This window comes from Rhinopithecus bieti, unplaced genomic scaffold (genome assembly GCF_001698545.2).
Source record: "Rhinopithecus bieti isolate Rb0 unplaced genomic scaffold, ASM169854v2 scaffold_38625, whole genome shotgun sequence".
Classification (NCBI taxonomy): Eukaryota; Metazoa; Chordata; class Mammalia; order Primates; family Cercopithecidae; genus Rhinopithecus; species Rhinopithecus bieti.
The window spans coordinates 17,439-40,796 of record NW_016816075.1 but is presented as its reverse complement, the minus strand read 5'-3'; the positions used below and the strand labels follow the sequence as shown (position 1 = coordinate 40,796).

At 40.5% G+C, this 23,358-nt stretch overlaps 1 protein-coding gene across 1 annotated transcript in view; it reads left to right on the top strand.

Moving 5' to 3' along the window:
* LOC108516695 (zinc finger protein 182-like) overlaps positions 1 to 20,354 on the top strand; it is a 38,462-nt gene extending 18,108 nt beyond the window's left edge. Inside the window, 4 exon segments of the mRNA XM_017854301.1 lie at positions 10,148 to 10,274; positions 11,871 to 11,939; positions 11,942 to 11,956; positions 17,400 to 20,354. Coding sequence (XP_017709790.1) covers positions 10,148 to 10,274; positions 11,871 to 11,939; positions 11,942 to 11,956; positions 17,400 to 19,030 — 1,842 coding nt within the window. The 3' untranslated portion in view covers positions 19,031 to 20,354.
* Positions 20,355 to 23,358: the final 3,004 nt, after the last annotated feature.

The window sequence follows — 23,358 nt, the reverse complement described above, 5'->3', positions numbered from 1 at the left end:
GCACTATTCACAATAGCAAAGACTTGGAATCAACCCAAATGTCCATCTGTGACAGACTGGATTAAGAAAATGTGGCACATATACACCATGGAATACTATGCAGCCATAAAAAAGGATGAGTTTGCGTCCTTTGTAGGGACATGGATGCAGCTGGAAACCATCATTCTTAGCAAACTATCACAAGAAGAGAAAACCAAACACCGCATGTTCTCACTCATAGGTGGGAACTGAACAATGAGATCACTTGGACTCGGGAAGGGGAACATCACACACCGGGGCCTATCATGGGGAGGGGGGAGGGGGGAGGGATTGCATTGGGAGTTATACCTGATATAAATGATGAATTGATGGGTGCTGACGAGTTGATGGTTGCAGCACACCAACATGGCACAAATATACATATGTAACAAACCTGCACGTTATGCACATGTACCCTAGAACTTAAAGTATAATAAAAAATAAAAATAAGATGTCCTGCCACTGTTTAAGTCCTTGGGTCTCTAACCTGTGTGCTTTCCTCTTTCCTCCTTTCAGAGTCCTCTTATGGTTGCCTCTTGCATTACTTTCAGAGTTTATGCATTACTTTCAGAGTTATGGGGAAGAGCAGGGAAAGAGGAGTCTCTGCCATCATGTCAGGACTAGAAGTCTACCATTTCTATCTAATATCCATTTCTTTGAAACAAGGAAGGCTTGTAAATATACAGTTTGCCACCTTGTGGTGTTCACTCAGTGTGGTAATTTAACAAATACTCATCAAATGAATAACCAAAGTGTGGTCACCTTTTCCTTCTTAACAGTTGCACAAGATTATTGTATTAGTCATTTCAGGCTGCAATTACGAAATACCAGAGATTGGGTGGTTTAAACAATAGAAATCTGTGTTCTCACAGCTGTGGAGGCTGGAAGTCCAGGATCAAGGCACCAGTAGGGTTGGCTTCTGGTGAGGCTGCTCTTCCTGACTTGCTGAGGGCTGTCTTCTCACTGTGGCCTCACATGGCCTTTCTTCTTTGGGTGCAGGGAGAGAGAAAGGGAGCTCTGGTGTCTTTTTCTCTTCTTATAAGGACACCAGTCCTCTTGGATGAGGAACCTACCGTTATGGCCTTATTTAACCTTAACTACCTCCTTAAAGGCTCTCCCTCTACATATAGTCACATTGGGGGTTAGGATTTCAACGTACAGATTTTGGGGGGACATAATTCAACCCATAACAATTATAATTCAAGCATAAACCATCATTTTCTTTTGTTCCCTTATTGATAGAATTTTGGGTTGCTTCCATTTTGTTTTAACAAAGAGTTAGGAAGGGAATGAATGTGTATGTCTGTATTCTTGCGGAGACATTTCTGTAGGACAGATTCCTATAACTGGAATTTCTGAAATAAAGAAATTGTTTTAATTTTTAAGAGGACTTGCCAAATTATCTTCTAAAAAGGCCTAACAGGGTCATGCTGTCACCAAGAGTGCAACAGAATGCTTGTTTCTGAATATTTTCCCCACAAGCATGTATTATCAGTGTTTTTATACCTTGCCAATCATATAATTGATGTATGATTGCTCACTTTCATTTATTTATTAATGAGGTTGACCAAATTTCCACATGTGCTAGCCATTTCCTGTAGAGAAGTTGTGAGAATAGTTCAATGAATAATTGTATAGCTTTTATCTAGATTCACCAGTTTTTTACCTTTTCCCACATTTATTTTTACTTTATTTCTGTATACATATGCGTATGTGTGTGTCTGCATACACACATATGTATGTATTTATTTTGGGGCTGACAGTTTGATAGTTAATGGCAGACGCAATAGCATAATGACAGCTTACTCCTGCTAGCCACTTCAGATAGTTTTTATGTTAGTCGTCACTGTGCAGACCCTAGTGGGGCTGTATGTTGAGCCCTGTACAACCTAGTACCTGTCCATTAATTTTTTAGTGAGAAGCCCATCAGTCTCTTATTTTGAGACCCCGTTATTGAGTAACCAGACCCAGATTTTTGGAGGAAGATTATTTAGAGAAGGGTACCTGATTTGTATTTTATTGATATTGTAGATATCAACAAAAATATATTTGTAGACGTTGGTGATTAATTTTTATTATTTTGTCAGTAGCTGTTTTTTTAATGCCTGAGAATTTGTCAGCTATGATTCGGATTTTGTTGTGGACTAATTGACCTGACCTCCTGATGAATGCTACTCTGGCTCAATAATCAGCAGGAGTGGCATGAACAAACCTAGAAATTTGAATTAATGATCATCATTCTCCAATGAAGGTGCCTGACCAAGAGTACAAATATTTGTAAGAGTAGGGCTGGCCAGAGGGGCCTGAGTCCTGGACTGTAAGTCTCTTTAGAGACTATAATGTCTTGGCTATATATTCCAAGTCTGATGTGGGGGCAGATTTCTCCTACAAAGCCTGACAGCTGAAGTCTTTGTAATTGTCATTGGTCAGGCCTTTTTCACACATAGAGTTTTAGCCAGGAGCTGGACTCCTCAATTTCCTAAGAGCAAGGACATTCTCCTATATCATTAAATTACACTGAACACACTCAGAAAGTTAACATTGATATAATACTATTATGCAGTATATATTCTTTATATTTTAATCTGGAAGACTTCCTTAGCATTTCTTTGTTTTTTATGTCTGTGACATTTTTAAAGCACATAGGCCATCCATATTGTAGAACGTCCCTCACTTTGGATTTGTCTGATGTTTCCTCATGGTTTGATTGAGTTCGTGCATTTCTGGCAGGAAAACAGTGTAAGTGATGTGTCTTTGTTGTATCACATCAGGGGCAAATGATGTTAATTTGTCTTCTTTTTTTTTTTTTTTTTTTTTTTTTTTTTTTTTTGAGACGGAGTCTCACTCTGTTGCCTAGGCTGCAATGCAGTGGTGCCATCTTAGCTCACTGCCACCTCCGCCTCCCGGGTTCAAGAGATTCTTGTGCCTTAGCCTCTCAAGTAACTGGGATTACAAGTGTGCGCCACTGCACCTGGCTAATTTTTGTAATTTTAGTAGAGGTGGGGTTTCACTATGTTGGCCAGGCTGGTCTTGAACTCCTGGCCTCAAGTGATCTGCCCATCTCGGTCTCCCAAAGTGCTGGGATTACAGGTGTGAGGCCACCACACCCAGCCCAATTTGTCTCGTTTTTGGTGATATTAACTTTGATCACTTGTTTCTGTCACTAGCCACGTTTCTCTGCTGTAACATTACTATTTTTCCTTTGTAATTAATAACTAATTTGTGGATGATACTTTGAGACTACATAATTGTCCCATTTTTCATCAAACTTTTCACCTATTAGTATTAATATCCATTGATGAATCTTGCCTGAATCAGTTATTGTGATGGGTACCAAATGACAATTTTCTAACTCTTATTATTTCTTCTGTATTTATTGTCATTTTACTATGAGGCAAACCTTCTTTATCTCCTTTATTTACAATCAGGAATAGAAAATTTTATTTTATGGGTTTTATTTTATTCAATGAATATTACTGTCATTATTTCTATGCTCAGTTGTCCCTGAGTTGGCCTGTGAGAGTCCCTTTAAGCTGGCTTTTGTGTCCTTTTGACACATCCCTATAATTTTCTGAACATTTTCTTTAGAAAAAAAAAATTATAAAGAAAAGAGGTTTATTTGGCTCACAGTCCTGCAAGCTGTACAAGAAGCATGATACCAGCATCTGCATCTGGTGAGGCCTCAGGAAGCTTCTACTCATGGCAGAAGGCAAAGAGGGAACAGGTATGTCACATGGCAAGAGTGGGAGCACGAGTGGGGGAGGGAGGCACCAGACTCTTTAACAGTCGGATCTCGTCTGAACAAATAGAGTGAAAAGTCATTCATCACCAAAGGAATGGCACCAAGCCATTCATGAGGGATCCATCCCCATTACCCAAGCACCTCCCACTGTGCCCTCTCTTTAACACTGGGGATCACATTTTTTTTTTTTTTTTGAGACAGTTTCTCACTCTTTTGCCCAGGCTGGAGTGCAGTGGCATGATCTCAGCTCTCACTGCAACCTCCACTTCCTGAGTTCAAGCAGTTCTCATGCCTCAGCCTCCCGAGTAGCTGGGATTACAGGTATGCACCACCACTGCCAGCTAATTTTTGTATTTTTAGTAGAGATGGGGTTTCACCATGTTGGCCAGGCTGGTCTCAAACTGACCTCAAATCATTCGCCTACCTTGGCCTCCCAAAGTGCTGAGATTATAGGCATGAGTCACCACATCCAACCGGGATCACATTTTAACATAAGATTTGGAGGGAGAGATAGCCAAACTATATCAGTCCTAAAAGTGGAATTTTAAGGCTTTGGTAGGTTTGGTCCATTTCTGAGCTCTGAGCATTTTCTTATTTTCTGGCACAAGATGTTCCAGCCTTCATCTTTAACTTTACTTGCCCTAGCCCTGGAATCAGCCATTTCTCCAAGGAGCTCTGGTTCCTGTTAATGGATAATTATATTTAGAAACCAAAATCTGGGTTCTAGCTGTGCTCATTACTGCTGGGGCATCGTTACTTCTAGGCCCTTTCAGTGAACAGAGATGTGTGTATGGACATATATATCTACATCTGTATGTGTACACACATACACCACACACACATACATACATACTTTGAGTTCATATAGCATCCTGGGAATCTTAGTCATCCCTCATTGCATATTTGCATCTCCCTTCTTTAACAGTGAGAGCACTGGTTCCTAGCATCAATAATTCACTCATTTGTTCAGTCTACAGTATACATAAAGTAGAGTCAGAATTGCTGCACCCACATCACTGTGGAAAACCAACCTGCTGAATATAATACACAATTTGTTTGTATGCTTTTTATCTTTAGACTAAGGATAATGTCAGGATCTCAACCTCTGCTTTGTTATTGTTTCCATTTATTTGTCTGGTTGACCATTGCCTATCCCTTTACTTTTAGCCTTCTTGAATCACTTTGTTTTAGTTGTATTTCTTGTATACAACATACAGCTGGATCTTGCTTGTGAGTCAATCTGGAGATCTTTTTTTAATAAGCCTTCTTAAGGCCTAATCACATTGATTGATTTGGCTGGTATGTTTGGTCTAAACTGACATATTGTTTTATTTTATAATCATTATGTATATTATGGTGCAATGACTTCTGTATTAGTCAAGGTTCTCTAGAGGGACAGAACTAATAGGATAGATGAATATATGAGGGGGGTTTTATTAAGGAGTATTGACTCACACAATCACAAGATGAAGTCCCACAGTAGGTTTTCTGCAAGCTGAGGAGCAAGGAGCCAGTCTGAGTCCCAAAACCTCAAAAATAGGGAAGCCAACAGTGCAGCCTTCAGTCTGTGGCCAAAGGCCCTGGCAAACTACTGGTGTAAGTCTAAGAGTCCAAAAGCTGAAGAACTTGGAGTCTGATGTTTGAGGGCAGGAAGCATCTAGCATGGGAGAAAGATGAAGGTCGGAAGACTCAGCAAGCCAGCTCCTCCCACCTTCTTCTGCCTGCTTTATTCTAGCTGCCCTGGTAGCTGAATAGATGGTGCCCACCCAGACCGAGGGTGGCTCTGCCTTTCCCATTCCATTGACTCAAATGTTAATCTCCTCTGGCAACACCCTCACAGACACACCCAGGAACAATACTTTGCAACCTTCAATCCGATCGAGTTGACATTCAATATTAACCATTATAAGTCTACCCCTTGCCAACTTAAAACTGTACACATCTCCTGAAATCACACATAAATCTTCAAGTAAAGACAATAATAAGGTCATAATTACTCCTAACACGATACAGCTATCCCTGTCACAACTGGAAGCACACTAATTCTTAGCCTAAATGCTGTTACATAAAGTTAACAACAATTAAGTGCTGATATGAAGTCAATAAATCTTATGTCACATGATAAGAAAAAAGGAAATAAAATGAAGATATTTTCTTAATACAGGTGTAAACATGCACAGACATATTTTAACAAAATAAGGAGGAAATCCTCATGACAATTACAGTCCTCCTTTCTGCAGCTGCTTATGTGGTCATAGCTGATATTGATAACTGCCTTCTTCTATCCATTCTGTATTCCCCTTGCCTTCAGCAAACACCTCAGTGGGTTGTGGTGTTTTACCCAGTAGAGTGACCCAAACCTTCTTTCCTGAAGAGTCTGGGCCATTTGTAGTCCTGCCTGGAATCTGTTGGTGTAGTTTCCCATTGACCTTAATCACAGGGCATGGTAATACTAAGAGATGCCCTAAGGGATCTCCTGTATTCCACACATACTCTTCTTTACCTCCATTGTGGAGTATTAGACTGATTTCATCTTGATAGTGTGGGTCAGTCACCCCAGCCAACACCCTTTGTAGCCTGTTGACTTAAAGGTAGGAGGAGCCCAAAGTGGCCAGGTGGCAATCTTAACTTCCAGTTTAATGGAGTCATCGTTGTGTCTCCTGGTGGCAGCATTCCTCCCTCTGGAACTAAGATCTCTAGGCCGGCAGAACATAATGTTGCAGGAACAGGAAGCAAAACTTTTGCTAGTGGGTCACTAGGGGTGATGGTGAATGGTGCCACTTCCACTTCCGCACCTTGATTCAACTTAAGAGTTCTCAGTATACACTCAGGTTTAATAATTTGGTAGAATGACTCATAGAACTCAGGAAAATAAATACTTATGATTACACNCCAAAAGCTGAAGAACTTGGAGTCTGATGTTTGAGGGCAGGAAGCATCTAGCATGGGAGAAAGATGAAGGTCGGAAGACTCAGCAAGCCAGCTCCTCCCACCTTCTTCTGCCTGCTTTATTCTAGCTGCCCTGGTAGCTGAATAGATGGTGCCCACCCAGACCGAGGGTGGCTCTGCCTTTCCCATTCCATTGACTCAAATGTTAATCTCCTCTGGCAACACCCTCACAGACACACCCAGGAACAATACTTTGCAACCTTCAATCCGATCGAGTTGACATTCAATATTAACCATTATAAGTCTACCCCTTGCCAACTTAAAACTGTACACATCTCCTGAAATCACACATAAATCTTCAAGTAAAGACAATAATAAGGTCATAATTACTCCTAACACGATACAGCTATCCCTGTCACAACTGGAAGCACACTAATTCTTAGCCTAAATGCTGTTACATAAAGTTAACAACAATTAAGTGCTGATATGAAGTCAATAAATCTTATGTCACATGATAAGAAAAAAGGAAATAAAATGAAGATATTTTCTTAATACAGGTGTAAACATGCACAGACATATTTTTAACAAAATAAGGAGGAAATCCTCATGACAATTACAGTCCTCCTTTCTGCAGCTGCTTATGTGGTCATAGCTGATATTGATAACTGCCTTCTTCTATCCATTCTGTATTCCCCTTGCCTTCAGCAAACACCTCAGTGGGTTGTGGTGTTTTACCCAGTAGAGTGACCCAAACCTTCTTTCCTGAAGAGTCTGGGCCATTTGTAGTCCTGCCTGGAATCTGTTGGTGTAGTTTCCCATTGACCTTAATCACAGGGCATGGTAATACTAAGAGATGCCCTAAGGGATCTCCTGTATTCCACACATACTCTTCTTTACCTCCATTGTGGAGTATTAGACTGATTTCATCTTGATAGTGTGGGTCAGTCACCCCAGCCAACACCCTTTGTAGCCTGTTGACTTAAAGGTAGGAGGAGCCCAAAGTGGCCAGGTGGCAATCTTAACTTCCAGTTTAATGGAGTCATCGTTGTGTCTCCTGGTGGCAGCATTCCTCCCTCTGGAACTAAGATCTCTAGGCCGGCAGAACATAATGTTGCAGGAACAGGAAGCAAAACTTTTGCTAGTGGGTCACTAGGGGTGATGGTGAATGGTGCCACTTCCACTTCCGCACCTTGATTCAACTTAAGAGTTCTCAGTATACACTCAGGTTTAATAATTTGGTAGAATGACTCATAGAACTCAGGAAAATAAATACTTATGATTACAGTTGTATTATAGCAAAAGGATACAAGTAGAACAAAGGGAGAGATGCGTAGGGTGAGGTCTCAGAGGGTCCCAGCCATGAAGCTTCTGTTGTTCACGTTCATGTCACCCTTCCAACACAGTGAGATGTGACAGTATGCACAGTATTGCTGACCAGGGAAGTAGTATTGTTGACAAGGAAAATATAGATGTATTTTCAGTCTTTGTAGTTTTTATTTCCCATAAATGTAATATATAAATGTAATCATGCAGTATGCAGCCTTTTGAGTCTGGCTTCTTTCACTTAGCATAATACATTTGAGGTTCATCCATGTTGTTGCATAAATCATTAGTTCTCTCATTTTTATTGCCAAGTGGTATTATATTGTATGTAGGATTCCAGGTTGTTTATCCATTCACTGGTTGGAAAGCCTTTGATATGTTTCTAGGTTTTGATCATTAAAAATGTAGCTGCTATATAAATGTTCATGTACAGGGTTTTGGGTTTACCTAAGTTTGCATTTCACTGAGGTAAATAAACATGGGAGTGGGATTACAGGGTTGTATGGTAGTATATGCTTAACTTCATAAACAACTGGAAAATCATTTTCCAAAGTAGCTGTGTGCCATTTTGCATTCCTGCCTATGACAGGAGAGGTGCAGTTGCTCTACATCCTCACCAACACTTAGTATTGTCAGTTTTTTCCCCATTCTAATAGGTGTGTAGTAGTATCTCATTGTGGTTTTAATTTACAGTTCCCTCATGCCTAATGATGTTGAGCATCTTTTTATGTGCTTATTTGCCATCTGTTTATCTTCCATGGTGAAGTATCTCTTTTGCCCAGTTGTTTTAATTTTGAAAGGTTTTTTTATATATATTCTCAATACAAGTTATTTGCCAGATATTTGATTTGCAGATATTTTCTTCCATTCTGTGTCTTTTTAATCTCTTAACAAGTGTCTTTTGAATTTTGGTGTCACATCTAAGAAATACTTGTCCAACCCAAGGTTAAAACAGTTTCTTCTTTTCGAGTGCACAGTGAACCTGCTTCACAGCATGCAGTTCATTCATTTTCATTACTACACAGCATTCCATTGAATGATTGTGCCACAATTTACCCATTCTACTGTTGATGGACATTTGGATTTTATCTGTGATCTAGTATTAGAAATAGTGCTGCTATGAACATCCCTATATTTGTTTTCTAGAGCACATGTGCCTGATTTTCTCTAAGATGTGTACCTAGGAGTAGAATTGCTGGGTCATGGTGTATGCAAACCATTAACCTTTGTAAATAATGCCAAACTGTTACCAAAGCGATTATACCAGTTTATATTCCTGCTAATAGCGTGTAAGAGTTCTCATTTCAACACAATATTATGTGATTTTAGTCTGTTTAATTATAACCTTTCTTGTGGGTGTATAGTGCTGTCCCAATGTGGCTTAATTTTTCACTTACCTGATTGCTAATGGGGTTGAGTACATTATCTTATGTTCATAGATGATTTGGTTTTGCTTTTTAGTGAAGTACCTATTTACTTCTCTTATCCATTCTTTTGTGTGTGTTTCTTATTGATTTGAAGGGGCTATTTTATATATTCTAGATACGATACCTTTCTCCCTCATGAAGATTGCCAGTAATTTCCGTGTCTGTGGCTTGCCTTTTCATTGTAGTACTTTTGATCTTGTAACACTTGTCTTTTCCTTTATGAGGAGTGCTTTTCATGTTTTGTTATATAATTATTTCCCTACTCCAAAGCTTATGAAAACATTTTCCCATATTATTTTATAGACACTTTCCTCTCACATTAGATTTACAATTTACCTGTAGCTGATTTTTACGTATGGCCAGAGGGGTTAAATTTCGTTTTCTCCATATAGATATCTAATAACCCATTCATATCTATTGAAAAGGTCATCTTCTCCCTACTGCTTTACTGTGCCAACTTTGTCATAAATCAGGTGTCTATACATGTTTGAATTCCCTTTTTAGTTCCACTGGACTATTTGTCTATCCTTGTGCTGATATGGCATTGTCTCAAATATTCTCTTACTTACTTTTTTTTTTTACCATGATTTGTGATTCTCCCACAAAGTAGATCACTAACTTGATATGAAATAGACATCCAGTATTGAGTCGTCATGATGAACCAGGAACCCAATCAGAAGTTCCCCTGCATTTTATCCTCATCACCTAGTGGTCAGCATTTTAAAATAAAAGGAATGTACCATTACAGGGGCTAGTGACATTTGAAGATGTGGCTGTGGATTTCACCCAGGAGGAGTGGCAGTACCTGAACTCGCCACAGAGGACCCTGTACAGAGACGTGATGCTGGAGACCTACAGCAACTTGGTCTTTGTGGGTAAGAATGGCTTCCTTTCCTTTTGGGCAGAGTAGAATTGCTATGAATAAATTTTTTTCTGCACCATTTTCTGTATTGTTGTTTGTCCTGTTCACTGCTGATTTGGAGTTAGAGTGTTGTGTTTTGTCTGTGCAGAAGCTCTGTTATGTTTTAATTGTAGATCGGCCGAGTTTGTCGCGATGTTTTGCTTTTGTTTTGCTGGTTGGTGCGTGCGGTGTGGCGGGTTTGGTGGTTGTGAGTACATGAAGGAGCCTTTGGCCCTATTGGTTGCGATGTCCCTGAATGTTACTAGATTTGTTTCTTATAAGGTGTTTTTAATGGTCTATAGGTCTAACAGGTTTAACTCAAGCAAATATATGGGCAGGCAGAGAAAAAATCTATAGATACAACAGTCATAAATAGTGGGGAATGGGGGAGGGTAATGGATCAGACATGTGTTCGTCAGGGAGGAAGACATTTGCATTTTTCAGCCATACAGACACATGAAAAATGCTCATCCTCGAGCGTGTCCGCCAGTGCGGGTGTGTGTTGGGGTGGGGGAGGAGAATTGCAATATCAAAACCAGCAGTGAGGAGTTATTGCGCATGCTCATCGACCACTTAGGATGGCAATCATTGAATGGAATCAGGAAGCGAACAGTGTGGTGGGAGGATGATGTGGAGAAGTTCTGGAACACTTTTACAGCTGTTGGTGGGATTAGTAAACTAGTTCAACCAGTTATTGTGAATGATCAGTAGATGGCAATTCTCGCAAGGATCTAGAACTAGATGTACCTATAATGACCCAGCCATCCCATACCTGGGTATATATTCCCCAAAGGATTATAATTATTCTAATACAAAAGACACCATGCACAGCGTATGTTTATTGCGCACTATTCACAATAGCAAAGACTTGGATCACCCAAAATGGTCCATCTGTGACAGACTGGATTAAGAAAATGTGGCACAATACACATGGAATACTATGCAGCCATAAAAAGGATCAGTTTTGCGTCCTTTGTAGGGACATGGATCGCTGGAAACCCATCATTCTTAGCAAACTAATCACAAGAAGAGAAAAACCAAACACCGCATGTTCTCACTCATAGGATGGGAACTGAACAATGGAGATCACTTGATCGGGAAGGGGAACATCACACCCAGGGGCTAATCCATGGGGAGGGGGGAGGGGGAGGGATTGCATATGGGGAGTTATAACATGATATTAAATGATGAATTAGAGGGTGGCTGACGAGTTGATGGGTGCAGCACACCAACATGACAAATATACATATGGTAACAAACCTGCACGTTATGCGCATTACCCCTAGAATCTAAAGACAGTTAAAAAAAAAAAAAAAAGAATGGCTTCCTTAGGAATTTGCTAATTTATGAATTATTGCATCCAATGGAAGGCAATTTCTTTCCTCAGTTTTCCCCTTTTCTCTCCTGAAAAAGTGTTTGCTAAGACTCAAAATGCAGGGTTAAATGGATTTGACTTTACCATTATGATCAAGTAAATGAATTCCTTGTGACTGCCCCTAATATGTAATATTCTTCTGTTCAGAGGCTCATGAAGCCAAGGAGGTTCACTGTCATTTCTCTCTTATCACAGGGCAGCAGGTTACCAAACCAAACCTCATCCTCAGTTGGAGTAGAAGAATGCCGGCAGAAGGAAAAATCCCATTTGGAACTTTCCTGGTAAGTGGAAATTTTGACCCCAGGCCTCTGGGGACATGAAGTTCCACCCTATTAGTGCAGAGGTGGAGGCCTCTGACAGGGCTGTTCAGGAATATCTTAGGAAAAGGTTCTGGCCCTTGGCACTGTTGGAGGACCAGGACATCGAACACCGTCAGACACAAACTGACACTCCCGCCTGTCACCCATACACCAGGCCAATCTCCCTAAGTTGGTGCTTACTGCAAGTTTCTGCACCAGTTCCTTTTGTCCATATGAAAGTGTCCTTTTAAAATGCCACAACCTCCTGGTCCTGCCACTTTCACGACTGTCACCTGTCACGTTGTTATCTGAAGCCAGGCCCCACGTTAGTCCACGAGGCCCTGGACTCTAATGTGCTATTTCAGATTGAACAACCTGAGTCCCAGTCTTCTCGTTCAGTTAGATATTTGTCCAGATTTGCTCTCGCCAAAACATCTTGGGTCCATCTATTTTTTAAAAGTACTTTATTGAGATAAAATTCCACATACATAAAATTCACCCTTTTTAAAAGTATACAATTCAGTAGTTTTTTAGTGTATTTCACAGAGTTGTGCGACCATCACGCACTACCTAATTCTAGAACATGTTTCATCACACTGAAAAGAAGCCTCTACTCCCTAGCAGTACTCTCATCTTCCCTCTTCCCTCACTCCCTGGCAACCACTGATCTTTTTGTCTCTATGATTTTGCCTGTTCTGGACATTTTTATTTAATGGAGTCAGACAAAATGGTGGCCTTTTATGTCTGTTTTCTTTCCACTTGGCGTTTTTCAAGGTTCATCCACATTGACCATGTATCAGTATTCATTCTTTTTTATGGAGGAATAAAATTCCATTGTTAGGATAGAACACATTTTGATGGTCCATTCATCAGTTGATGACATTTTGCCTTGTTTCTACTTTTTTTGGTTATTATGGATGAATGGGCTGTGAACGTTGATGTACAACATTTTGGCGTGGTGATACATGTTTTTCTTTCTTTTGAGTGGATACATAGGATTGGAATATACCATATGGTGGTATAAAAGGAACTGTTATGTTTAACTTTTTTTTTTTTAGAGACGAGTCCTTTTCTCTGTCACCCAGGCTGCATTGCAGTGGTGGCATCTTGGCTCACTGCAGCCTTCGCTCCCAGGTTCAAGCAATTCTCCTGCCTCAGGCCTCCACGAGTAGCTTGGGACTACAGGTGTCACCCGCCAAGCTAAATTTTTTTTTTTTTTTTTTTTTTTTTTGAGACGGAGTCTCACTCTGTTGCCCGGGCTGGAGTGCAGTGGGACTGATCTCAGCTCACTGCAAGCTCCGCCTCCCAGGTTCACGCCATTCTCCTGCCTCAAGCCTCCCCGAGTAGCTTGGACTACAGGCGCCCGCCACCTCACTCCGGCTAGTTTTTTGTATTTTTTAGAGAGACGGGGTTCACAGTGTCAGCCAGGATTGGTCTCGATCTCCTGACCTCGTGATCCCCGTCTCGGCCTCCCAAGTCTGGGATAGGCTGAGCCACCGCCGCCTGGCCAATTTTTTTGTATTTTTTAGTAGGATGGGGTTTTCACTATGGTATCCCAGGATGGTCTCGATCTCCTGACCTTTTGATCCGCCTGCCCTTGGCCCTCCAAAGGTGCTGGGATTACAAGCGTGAGCCACCGCACCTGGCCCCCACGGGAATAATTCTATAAAGAGAAATGCTTCTCATGTTTATTTGGCTACCAATAGTTACATATCATACCAGAAAAGATAGGCTTAGTGATTGAGCTTTTCCTTTTATTTACTAGTTTTCAAAATAATGAATTGATTTTGTAGCATTATCCAAAGGTGACCAATAAGTTATATCTTTTTTGTGAATCATTTATGGACTTATGGGTGTATACATTTCTATGTTTTAATCCATTGTCTTATTTTCCGTATTATACATGACACTGTCCCATCTTTGGCCGGTGGAATCTCCTTCAAGTTGGCTCCTGAGTCTTTGGTCGCTTCCTTGCTTTCTGGTGTTACAACATGTCCCAGGCTCCATTTGTATATTTCCTGCCTCTGACCTAGAATTGGTGATTTCTCCAAGGGACCCTGGTTCTTTTCAGTGGAAAATAATGTTTTAAGCCCATGATTTAGAGGTTAGAGAATTGTTTCGAGGCCTTTTCATTGACAGAGCTAGGAACTATTATGTATAAATTTTTTACAGAAAAAATATCTCATGTGTTCAAATTAATATTTCCAAATCAAATTTTGGACTTAAATGTTTTTAATTTATTAATCTTACATCTGACAGTAGTATTGTTAGTGTTCTTCTTGAGACTGTTGCTTGTCTATAGCGAGTTGAATGAATTGAGGTAATCATTTCGGTGCCATTGAGAATCAGGACTTTTCAGCATGGTCATTAGCAAATGCAGCAGAAAGAATATTTACTATTATTAAGGAATCCTTTTATGTTCAGTTTTGCTTTATGATTATATAAAATAGTTACAAAAGATTTACTTGGTTCCAAAATCAATACAGAAAACAAGGTATATTCAGAAAAGTCCAGCTTCTTTCCCTTTCCATTCCATTCCCTTCCTTCCTTCCTCATAGATAATCTTTATTAAAATTTAAAGGTTTATTCTTCCATCATTTTTTACAACATGAACCTGTAGGAATATATATTTATTCATTTCCTACTATGCACAGTGTTTTAAACATTTTTAAAAGTTTTAGTTGACACATAATTGTACATATTTATGGAGTATGGTGTGATGTTTTGATACATATATACAGTGTGTCATGATCAAATTTGGGTAGTTAGTATATTCATCACATCAAACATTTGTTTCTTTGTGGTGGGAACATTCAAAATCTTTTCTTTTAGCTATTTTGAAAGATACACTCTATTATTGTTAACTATAGACATCCTGCTGTGCAATGTAACACTGAAACTTATTCCTCCTATCTAACTATATCTTTGCACCCATTTACCAACCTTTCCCTATCCTCTCTTCCCCTCTTCACCTCCCAGTGTCTGGTCACTATTCTGCTCTCTACTTCTATGAGATCAACTCCTTTAGCTCCCATATATGAGTGAGATCATGCAGTGTTTGTCTTTTTGTGCCTCGCTTATTTCACTTAACATAATGTCCTCCAGGCTTATCCATGTAGCTGCAAATAACAATATTTAATTCCTTCTTATGGCTGAATAGTATTCCATTGTATAAACAGATGACATTTTCTTTATCCGTTGATATTCCTTGATGGACACTTAGGTTTGATTCCATGTCTTCTAACACCTTTCTTGCTTCCTTCAAACCTCCACTCCAAGTTGTTTTTCCCTCTTTTAGCAAATGATCTCATCTCATTCCTTGCTGTAAAAGAAGCAAAGTGATGAAACTAATACCATATCATAACACACAAACACACACACGTACACCACACACCACACTTTAAAAACCCTTCAGCTTCCCTGTCCTATGGCTCAAAATAACCTCCAGCATCACCCAGTTTTCCCTTTGTTTCCTGCCTCAGGTAACAGTGTGTGTGTATGCACAGTTTTATTCACCATTTTCACTTAATATTCTATAACATGTTAAATATATAAAGATACTCTTTCTTTTACAGTAATGTAGTAATTCTTAAAATCATAATAGTAGTAGTTGTGATAGTAATAGTGGTGGTAAACAATTTAAAGCACTTCCTGTGTACCCTGCAAGCCCTGTTGTAAGTAATTTAATTCTCTCAACATCCATTTGGGTGGGCACTGTTATAATTCCTTTATGGGTGGGGAAGTAAGATACAAATAGTTTAGATCACTTGCCTGAGGTCACAGACCAAGTGAAAGGTTGAGCCAGGATTTTCTCCTGGGCTAGAGAGCCCAGGACCCTAACCACATGGGCCATACTGCTTCTTACCACCTAAGAAGGTTCAGATTCAGCAGATCTTTGGTGGAGCTTGGGTCCCATGGAGAGCATTTTGTAAAAAGTTCTTCATATGATTTTGTGTTCATTTCTGGTTAAGAACTAATGCTTAGCTAGCCAAAGAAAGGAAGTCACAGGAAGAAAAATAACAGCTGCACAATCCATGTTAAAATTCACTATCACTGTAGCAAAACGTTAACACTATTGAATCTAAGTGGTAATATGGGTAATTGTACTCTTTCAACTTTTCTATGCTTGAAAATTTTCATATAAAATTTGGGGAAAAGTAAGAAGAAAAGTAAACTGTAAAAAAAGATTAAAACTCACCATATGTACAAAAAGTACTTGCCATAGATTTAAAGACATACCACTAAGAAAGAAAAATTGCCACCAATTAACCTATGACGTTGATTGTAACGTGCATCTGAATTCAGAGATGTTAAAATGTGAAATAATGTGCTGCTTGCAATTGATGAAATGAAATTAAGGGCAAGGCTTTGCAATTTTAACTGTTTAAATGAGTGATACAGATGACTGACTACTTTAGAAGTTAATAAAAATTTAAGTTATATAGGAAGATCAGAGTAAGCTTTTTAGAAAAGACTGACCTGCCTCTTGAAAGTTATCTAGATTCTGAATATAGCAAAATACAGAACACAGGGCTATGTGGGTGATGGAACATAAAGAAGGGTTTGGAGTACAGAATAGGCAGAGGTTTTAGTGGGAATAGTATAGACAGGAGCAGAGAAGGTGGTGTTGAAGAACTGTGAATGGAAGCTTTGATGGATATACAGGTGAACCCAGATTGGGCAAATATTTTAGCTTTTGTTTTGTCAAGCTAATCATTCTATATTTTTCTTTCATTCATTGAGAATGTGGATTTGGTGTTACTATTGTAAGACATGAGTCTGAGAACTATGCTGTTGCATTTCCACCTAGACAGAAATTCTGTAAGTCAGGTACAGTTAAGACTTCATATAATACTGGCCAGGTGTGGTGGCTCATGCCTGTAATCCCAGCACTTTGGGAGGCTGAGGTGGGAGGATTGCTTGAGACCAGGAGTTTGAGACCAGCCTGGGCAACATAGTGAGACTTTGTCTCTACAAAAATACAAAAATTAGCCAGATGTGGTGGCTCGTGCTTGCAGTCCCAGCTACTCAGGAGGCTGAGGTGGGAGGACTGCTTGAGCTCAGGTGGTCAAGGCTGCAGTGAGCTGTGATTTTGCCCCTAAACTCCAGCCTGGCAACAGACCTGAGATCCTGTCTTTAAAAAAAAAAAGTTTATATGATAACTGAAGATTAAGGGTATAAATTTCCCAGAGTTAATGGAAGTCAGGTGTGATGTATAAATAGCGGTAAGAAAGACTGAGGTGACAGGGTAAGATTGTTCTTGGTAACAAAAAGACCAGCAGGTGGGAGTTTAGTAAAAACTCTCTCTCCAGGAACTCTGATAAAATGAGATGATAGTGTCAGCTTTCATATGGCAGAATAATTCTAAAGAAGGTCCGTTCCATAATGTCAAAGCATAAAGGTGGTTTATTGTACTTCTTTCTAGAAGTCTGTCAAGTTGGTGAACAGATTGAGAGGCAACATGAGGATGACCAAGATAAATGTCTGCTGATGCAAGTTGGATTTTCTGACAAGAAAACAATTACCACCAAGAGTGGTCGTGACTGTCATGAGTTTGGAAACATACTTCATTTGAGTCCAAACCTTGTTGCTTCAATACAAAGACCCGATAAACACGAATCATTTGGAAATAATATGGTAGATAATTTAGACTTATTTAGTAGACGTTCTGCAGAAAATAAATATGATAATGGATGTGCAAAATTATTCTTCCATACTGAGTATGAGAAAACAAATCCTGGAGTGAAGCCCTATGGCTATAAAGAGTGTGGGAAAGGTCTTAGGCGAAAGAAAGGCCTTAGTCTACATCAGAGAATTAAAAATGGAGAGAAACCCTTTGAATGTACTGCATGTAGGAAAACCTTCAGCAAGAAGTCACACCTCATTGTACATTGGAGAACTCATACAGGAGAGAAACCTTTTGGATGTACCGAATGTGGAAAAGCCTTTAGCCAAAAATCTCAGCTCATTATACACTTGCGAACTCATACAGGAGAGAGACCCTTTGAGTGTCCTGAATGTGGAAAAGCCTTCAGAGAAAAGTCAACTGTCATCATACATTACAGGACTCACACAGGAGAGAAACCTTATGAATGTAATGAATGTGGAAAAGCCTTCACTCAGAAGTCCAATCTCATTGTCCATCAGAAAACCCACACTGGAGAGAAAACCTATGAATGCACTAAATGTGGAGAATCTTTCATACAGAAGCTTGATCTAATTATACATCATAGTACCCATACAGGAAAGAAACCCCATGAATGTAATGAGTGTAAGAAAACTTTCAGTGATAAGTCAACTCTCATTATACACCAGAGAACTCATACGGGAGAGAAACCTCATAAATGTACTGAATGTGGGAAGTCTTTCAATGAGAAGTCAACCCTCATTGTGCATCAAAGAACTCATACAGGAGAGAAACCCTATGAATGTGATGTGTGTGGGAAAACCTTCACGCAAAAGTCAAACCTTGGTGTACATCAGAGAACTCATTCAGGAGAGAAACCCTTTGAATGTAATGAATGTGAGAAAGCCTTCTCTCAGAAGTCCTACCTTATGCTACATCAGAGAGGTCATACAGGAGAGAAACCTTATGAGTGCAATGAATGTGAAAAAGCATTTTCACAGAAATCATATCTCATTATACATCAAAGAACTCATACAGAAGAAAAACCCTATAAATGTAATGAATGTGGCAAAGCCTTCAGAGAAAAGTCAAAGCTCATTATACATCAGAGAATTCATACAGGAGAGAAACCCTATGAATGTCCTGTGTGTTGGAAAGCTTTTAGCCAGAAGTCACAGCTCATAATACATCAAAGAACGCACACAGGAGAGAAACCCTATGCATGCACTGAGTGTGGCAAAGCCTTCCGAGAAAAGTCAACATTCACTGTACATCAAAGAACTCATACTGGAGAGAAACCCTATAAATGTACAGAATGTGGGAAAGCCTTTACCCAAAAATCAAACCTTATTGTACATCAACGAACCCATACAGGAAAGAAAGCCCATGGAAGAGGCCACACTCGGAAGTCAAAGTTCATGGCACATTAGAGAGCTAATCAACAGTATATATTATGGACACTGAAGGAAAGTTGGGTCAATTTAATTCACATTTTAAAAGTATATTCTGACTTCTGGTTTAAATATGGGAGTAAACTCAGCCTTTCTTCTTTTCATCTCGGTCATAACCCAAAAGCTACGGGAGAAAAAGCAGAAGTGTAATCTCTGTATCTGACAAAATTAGAAGACAGCTGCATCCCTGATAAGAGGGCTGCCACAGGCAGAGGAAATGCAGCACTGGTGCAGGAGATTTCAGAGCGAGCGTGCTTAAGGCTGCAGATGCGAGACAGCACTGGTAAGGACTCTTAGCTGAGGTTCGGGATATACACTGAGGCGTGGAACCATAGATATAACAGTGGTAACAGTGCGTGGGCAGGTAGGAGGTAGGATGTTTCCTAGACCATTTGGGGTCTGAGGAGAAACAGGCTGGGGCCTCGAGAAGGAGTCACTCAGACAAGCCATATTTGTAGAAAGTAGTCTACTGATGGGAGAAACAGTTATGGGGGTGCTGGGGGAAGAGAAGGGACTTTTCCTTGTGAAGAGCCCCACAGCTGCCCCTGTTTACTGACTTGGGAGAAATAAAGTCAGAAAGAACTAACAGATGTGGGGGGAAAAAAATCTCAGTTGTCAAAAAAAACTGATCTGCTTAGAATGTGGCCCTGGTTTCTTTTCCCACATGAACCTCCAGCAAATAGCAAGTCCAGGAAAAACTCTTCTCATTCAAAGAGGAATGATTCAAAAGTAATCAAAACCACAAATGCATTTGGTTTTGGGGCCAGCAATTCCACTTCTAGGAATGTACATACTCACACATGTACAAAATGATGAACATACAGAAGTATTCATTAATGCACTGTTTGTGAAAACAAAAGATTGGAAGCTGTCTAAATGATACCGTATCAGGGTTCTGGTTCCCTAAATTGTGGTATATTCATACAGCCTACTCCTGGGTAGACAACAATGAATAAATAAGGAGAACTAGGATACCATTTATGTAGTGATGTGGGATAGCCTTCAGTTTATGTTATTAGGTAGGAAAAACAAGGTTAAGGACAGTGAGTATAATATGCTGCCATTTGTATATAAAAAGGAGAAAAATGGTAAGTACATAATTGTGAATTCATAAGTTATCTCTGGAAAGAGACACGAGAACCTGGTAACCCTGATTACGTTGGGAGGGGAAGGAGCAGTGGTGGCTGTGGGGATGGAATTGAGGGGGAGACAACTGTATCCTTTCATAGCTTTTGAAAATGTGGATGTACTATGTACTATGTGGATGTACTATCTTTTCAAAAATAAAACATTTTAAAAGCTATTTTGTTCTACTGTTATAGTAAAGTCACAGTCTAGGTACAGGATTTTATAATATTTAATATAGATATGCTCAATGTAGAGTTTATTTTTTAGTGAATCAATTGAATAACCAAGCAGATAGAACAACAGTTATTCAATCAATTCCAGAGGCACATAGGCATTATTTTCCTGAGATTGCCAAATCAAGTGATTCTCAGGTCAGCTGGGACCACATTAGGTAACTAAAATAATTGAGACTGGAACGTATTTAGTATGCACAGTGACATCTGTGAAAAGATCCTGTACTAAAGCCCACCGAGGACTTTCCATATCTTAATGAAATGATTTTTATTACATCATTCATACAAACGGTTTTTACAAGTGCTGCAAAACATGAATCCATAGAGAGGTTGAATAACTTGCTCCTCTAAGGTCGCACTAGTGCTGGTGATACATACTTTCTAAGGTGAGAGACAGATTGAGAGTGATGGTCTGAATGGACATAGCCGAAGACCACATAACAGGACGTTTGCTTCAGAACAAGTGGTCCTGCTTGTGAATTACTGTATTTGTGGCCCTCATGGTTCTGTGGCTTTTCACTGGGGCCATCTCTTTGCTGGAACTGGACAATTTAAGCTATGAAAAACTAGGGATGGGCAATGTTTGGATTTATCAAAACGGGTGGGTGAGTTAGACCTGAGACCCTGCCTGTGCCCTTCCAGGCCTTCTTTTTTCCCTGAGTAATACTGCAAGGAAACAAGCCGTGGGCTCACTTTGTGAACTATGTAAGGTAAACATGTCACATTCAGTGCCTTTCCAGGGAGAGGAAATGTGGGGCAGACTGGCTTGCTCCTGGTGCAGTCTCCTTGAAAGATGCCCAAGGGCACTGGAAATAAAGCTATTTTGCCTTTCTACTTATAGAGAATCTTCCTAGGGTTTCAGGTCCATTGAAGGTCATCCTGTAGTGGGGTGGGAGTGAGGGTCAGATCTCACCATTTCAGGTAGATCTTGGACTCCTGCTTCCTGGAACACAAATGGCAAGCTGATGGGCCACATGTGGGTGAATGGAGGTGAGTGAAGCAAAGACAGGGGGATGGATGGAGATGAACCTCAGCATGTGAATAAAAGGATTGGGATTGGAGGAAGAGAGAGGAGGGTAACGAAGGGCCAAGTGGGAAGTGAATGGAGTAAAGAGGGGCAGAAGGGTGGTGAACAGGGAAGAATAGGGTGAAATGGGGGAAATATCCAGTGGTGTGAGTTACTGGAGAAGAAACAGTTGAGTGTAAGTAAACATGAGTAGTGTTGGGGAGAGAAGGAGGGAGTAGAGTGGCAGTGAGTGAGTGGAGAGTGGAGGAAATTGGGAGTGATATGAGGCACAGTGTAAATGACAGTGGTTAATGGTGTTGGGTGAAGAGCAGTGCAGGAAAGTGGCAAAGCATGGCATGACACTAATGAGTGAAGAGGGGAAGAACCCCGGGCAGTCAAGGTGGGAAGACTGTGCTGGAATGGGAGGCACTCTGGGGTGAGTGATGGGGATCTATGGTGTCAGAGGTTATAGGGTCTTGGGGTCTTAGTGATGCATGACCTTGCGTTGTTGGCGATGGGGAGTTGGGTGGAGGTGGGAGATGATCCCTGGGGTTTCTGCACAACGAGGAGCTGCGCTGAAGACCCTGCAGTGACCACAGGTGTATGGGATGGGATCAGCCTGTGTTCTGGACACAGTGCTCAATGAATGTCACTTCTGTGTTCCATCCCTGATGTCATTTGGATCTGTGTCCCCATCCAAATCTCATGTCGAATTGTAATCCCATGTTGGAGGAGGGGTCTGATGGGAGGTGATTGGATGTTGGGGGTGGAGTTCTCATGTATGGTTTAGCACCATCCCGCCTTAGTACCATATAGTTAGTGACTTCTGATGAGATCTGGTTGTGTAAACGTGTATAGCACCTTCTTCCTTTCTTCCTCCTGCTCCTGCCATGTAAGATGCCTGCTCCCTCTTTGCCTTCTGCCATGAGTAAAAGCTCCCTCGGGCCTCCCTGGAAGCAGATGCTTCCATGCTTCCTGTACAGCCTGCAGAACAGTAAGCCAACTTAACCTTTTTTCTTTATAAATTACCCAGTCTCAGGTATTTTAGCAGTGTGAGAACAGACTAATACAGTTTCCTTGCCATTGTTAATTTATATATACTCAGAGGGGGAGAGGACCTACTGCAAGAAGTGCCCCTCATACCTCCCCATACCAGCTCTGTTGTGCCCCTTGGCCAGCCCTAAGCCCCACCCCACGTTATTTATGCCGGTTACTTAATTTGTCTTACTGCTTTAGATAAAATGCCTAAAATAAAATTAATTATGGTCCTTCTTCACCTTATTCTTAGGGCTCCCAAAACTATCCTGGTTTCCTAAGATCAGCCCTGTGACCCTTGATTGGCCCTATAACCACCCAGATCAATACTGGGCCCCCAATATTTTAGCTAATTATTTCATATTATTGTCCTATTTCTTTAGGTAAACTCCAAACTGTGAATTATGATCCCTTCCCACTTTATCCTTTGGGCTCTGTTAATGTGAGAAATTCCCTTGATACAGTGATAGTGTTCAATATGCGACCAGGCAAGCTACCCTAGAAGTCTCAGAATAGAAAGGCTCACAGACCAAATTAAAATGCTTGAGTCAGGCTGGGCATGGTGGCTCACGCCTGTAATCCTGGCACTTTGGGAGGCCAAGGCAGGTGGATTGCTTGAAGTCAGGAGTTCAAGACCAGCCTGGTCAACATGGTGAAACCCCATCTCTACTAAAAATACGAAAGTTAACTAGGCGTGGTGGCACATGCCTGTAATCCCAGCTACTTGGGAGGCTGAGGCAGGAGAATTGCTTGAACCTGGGAGGTGGAGGTTGCAGTGAGCCGAGATTGCCCCCAGCCTGGGTGACACAGTGAGACTGCCTTAAAAAATAAAATTGTTGAGTCACATGGCTTATTAAATCAATTTTTTTGAAAAATGCAAATATGTATATATATAAATATCCATA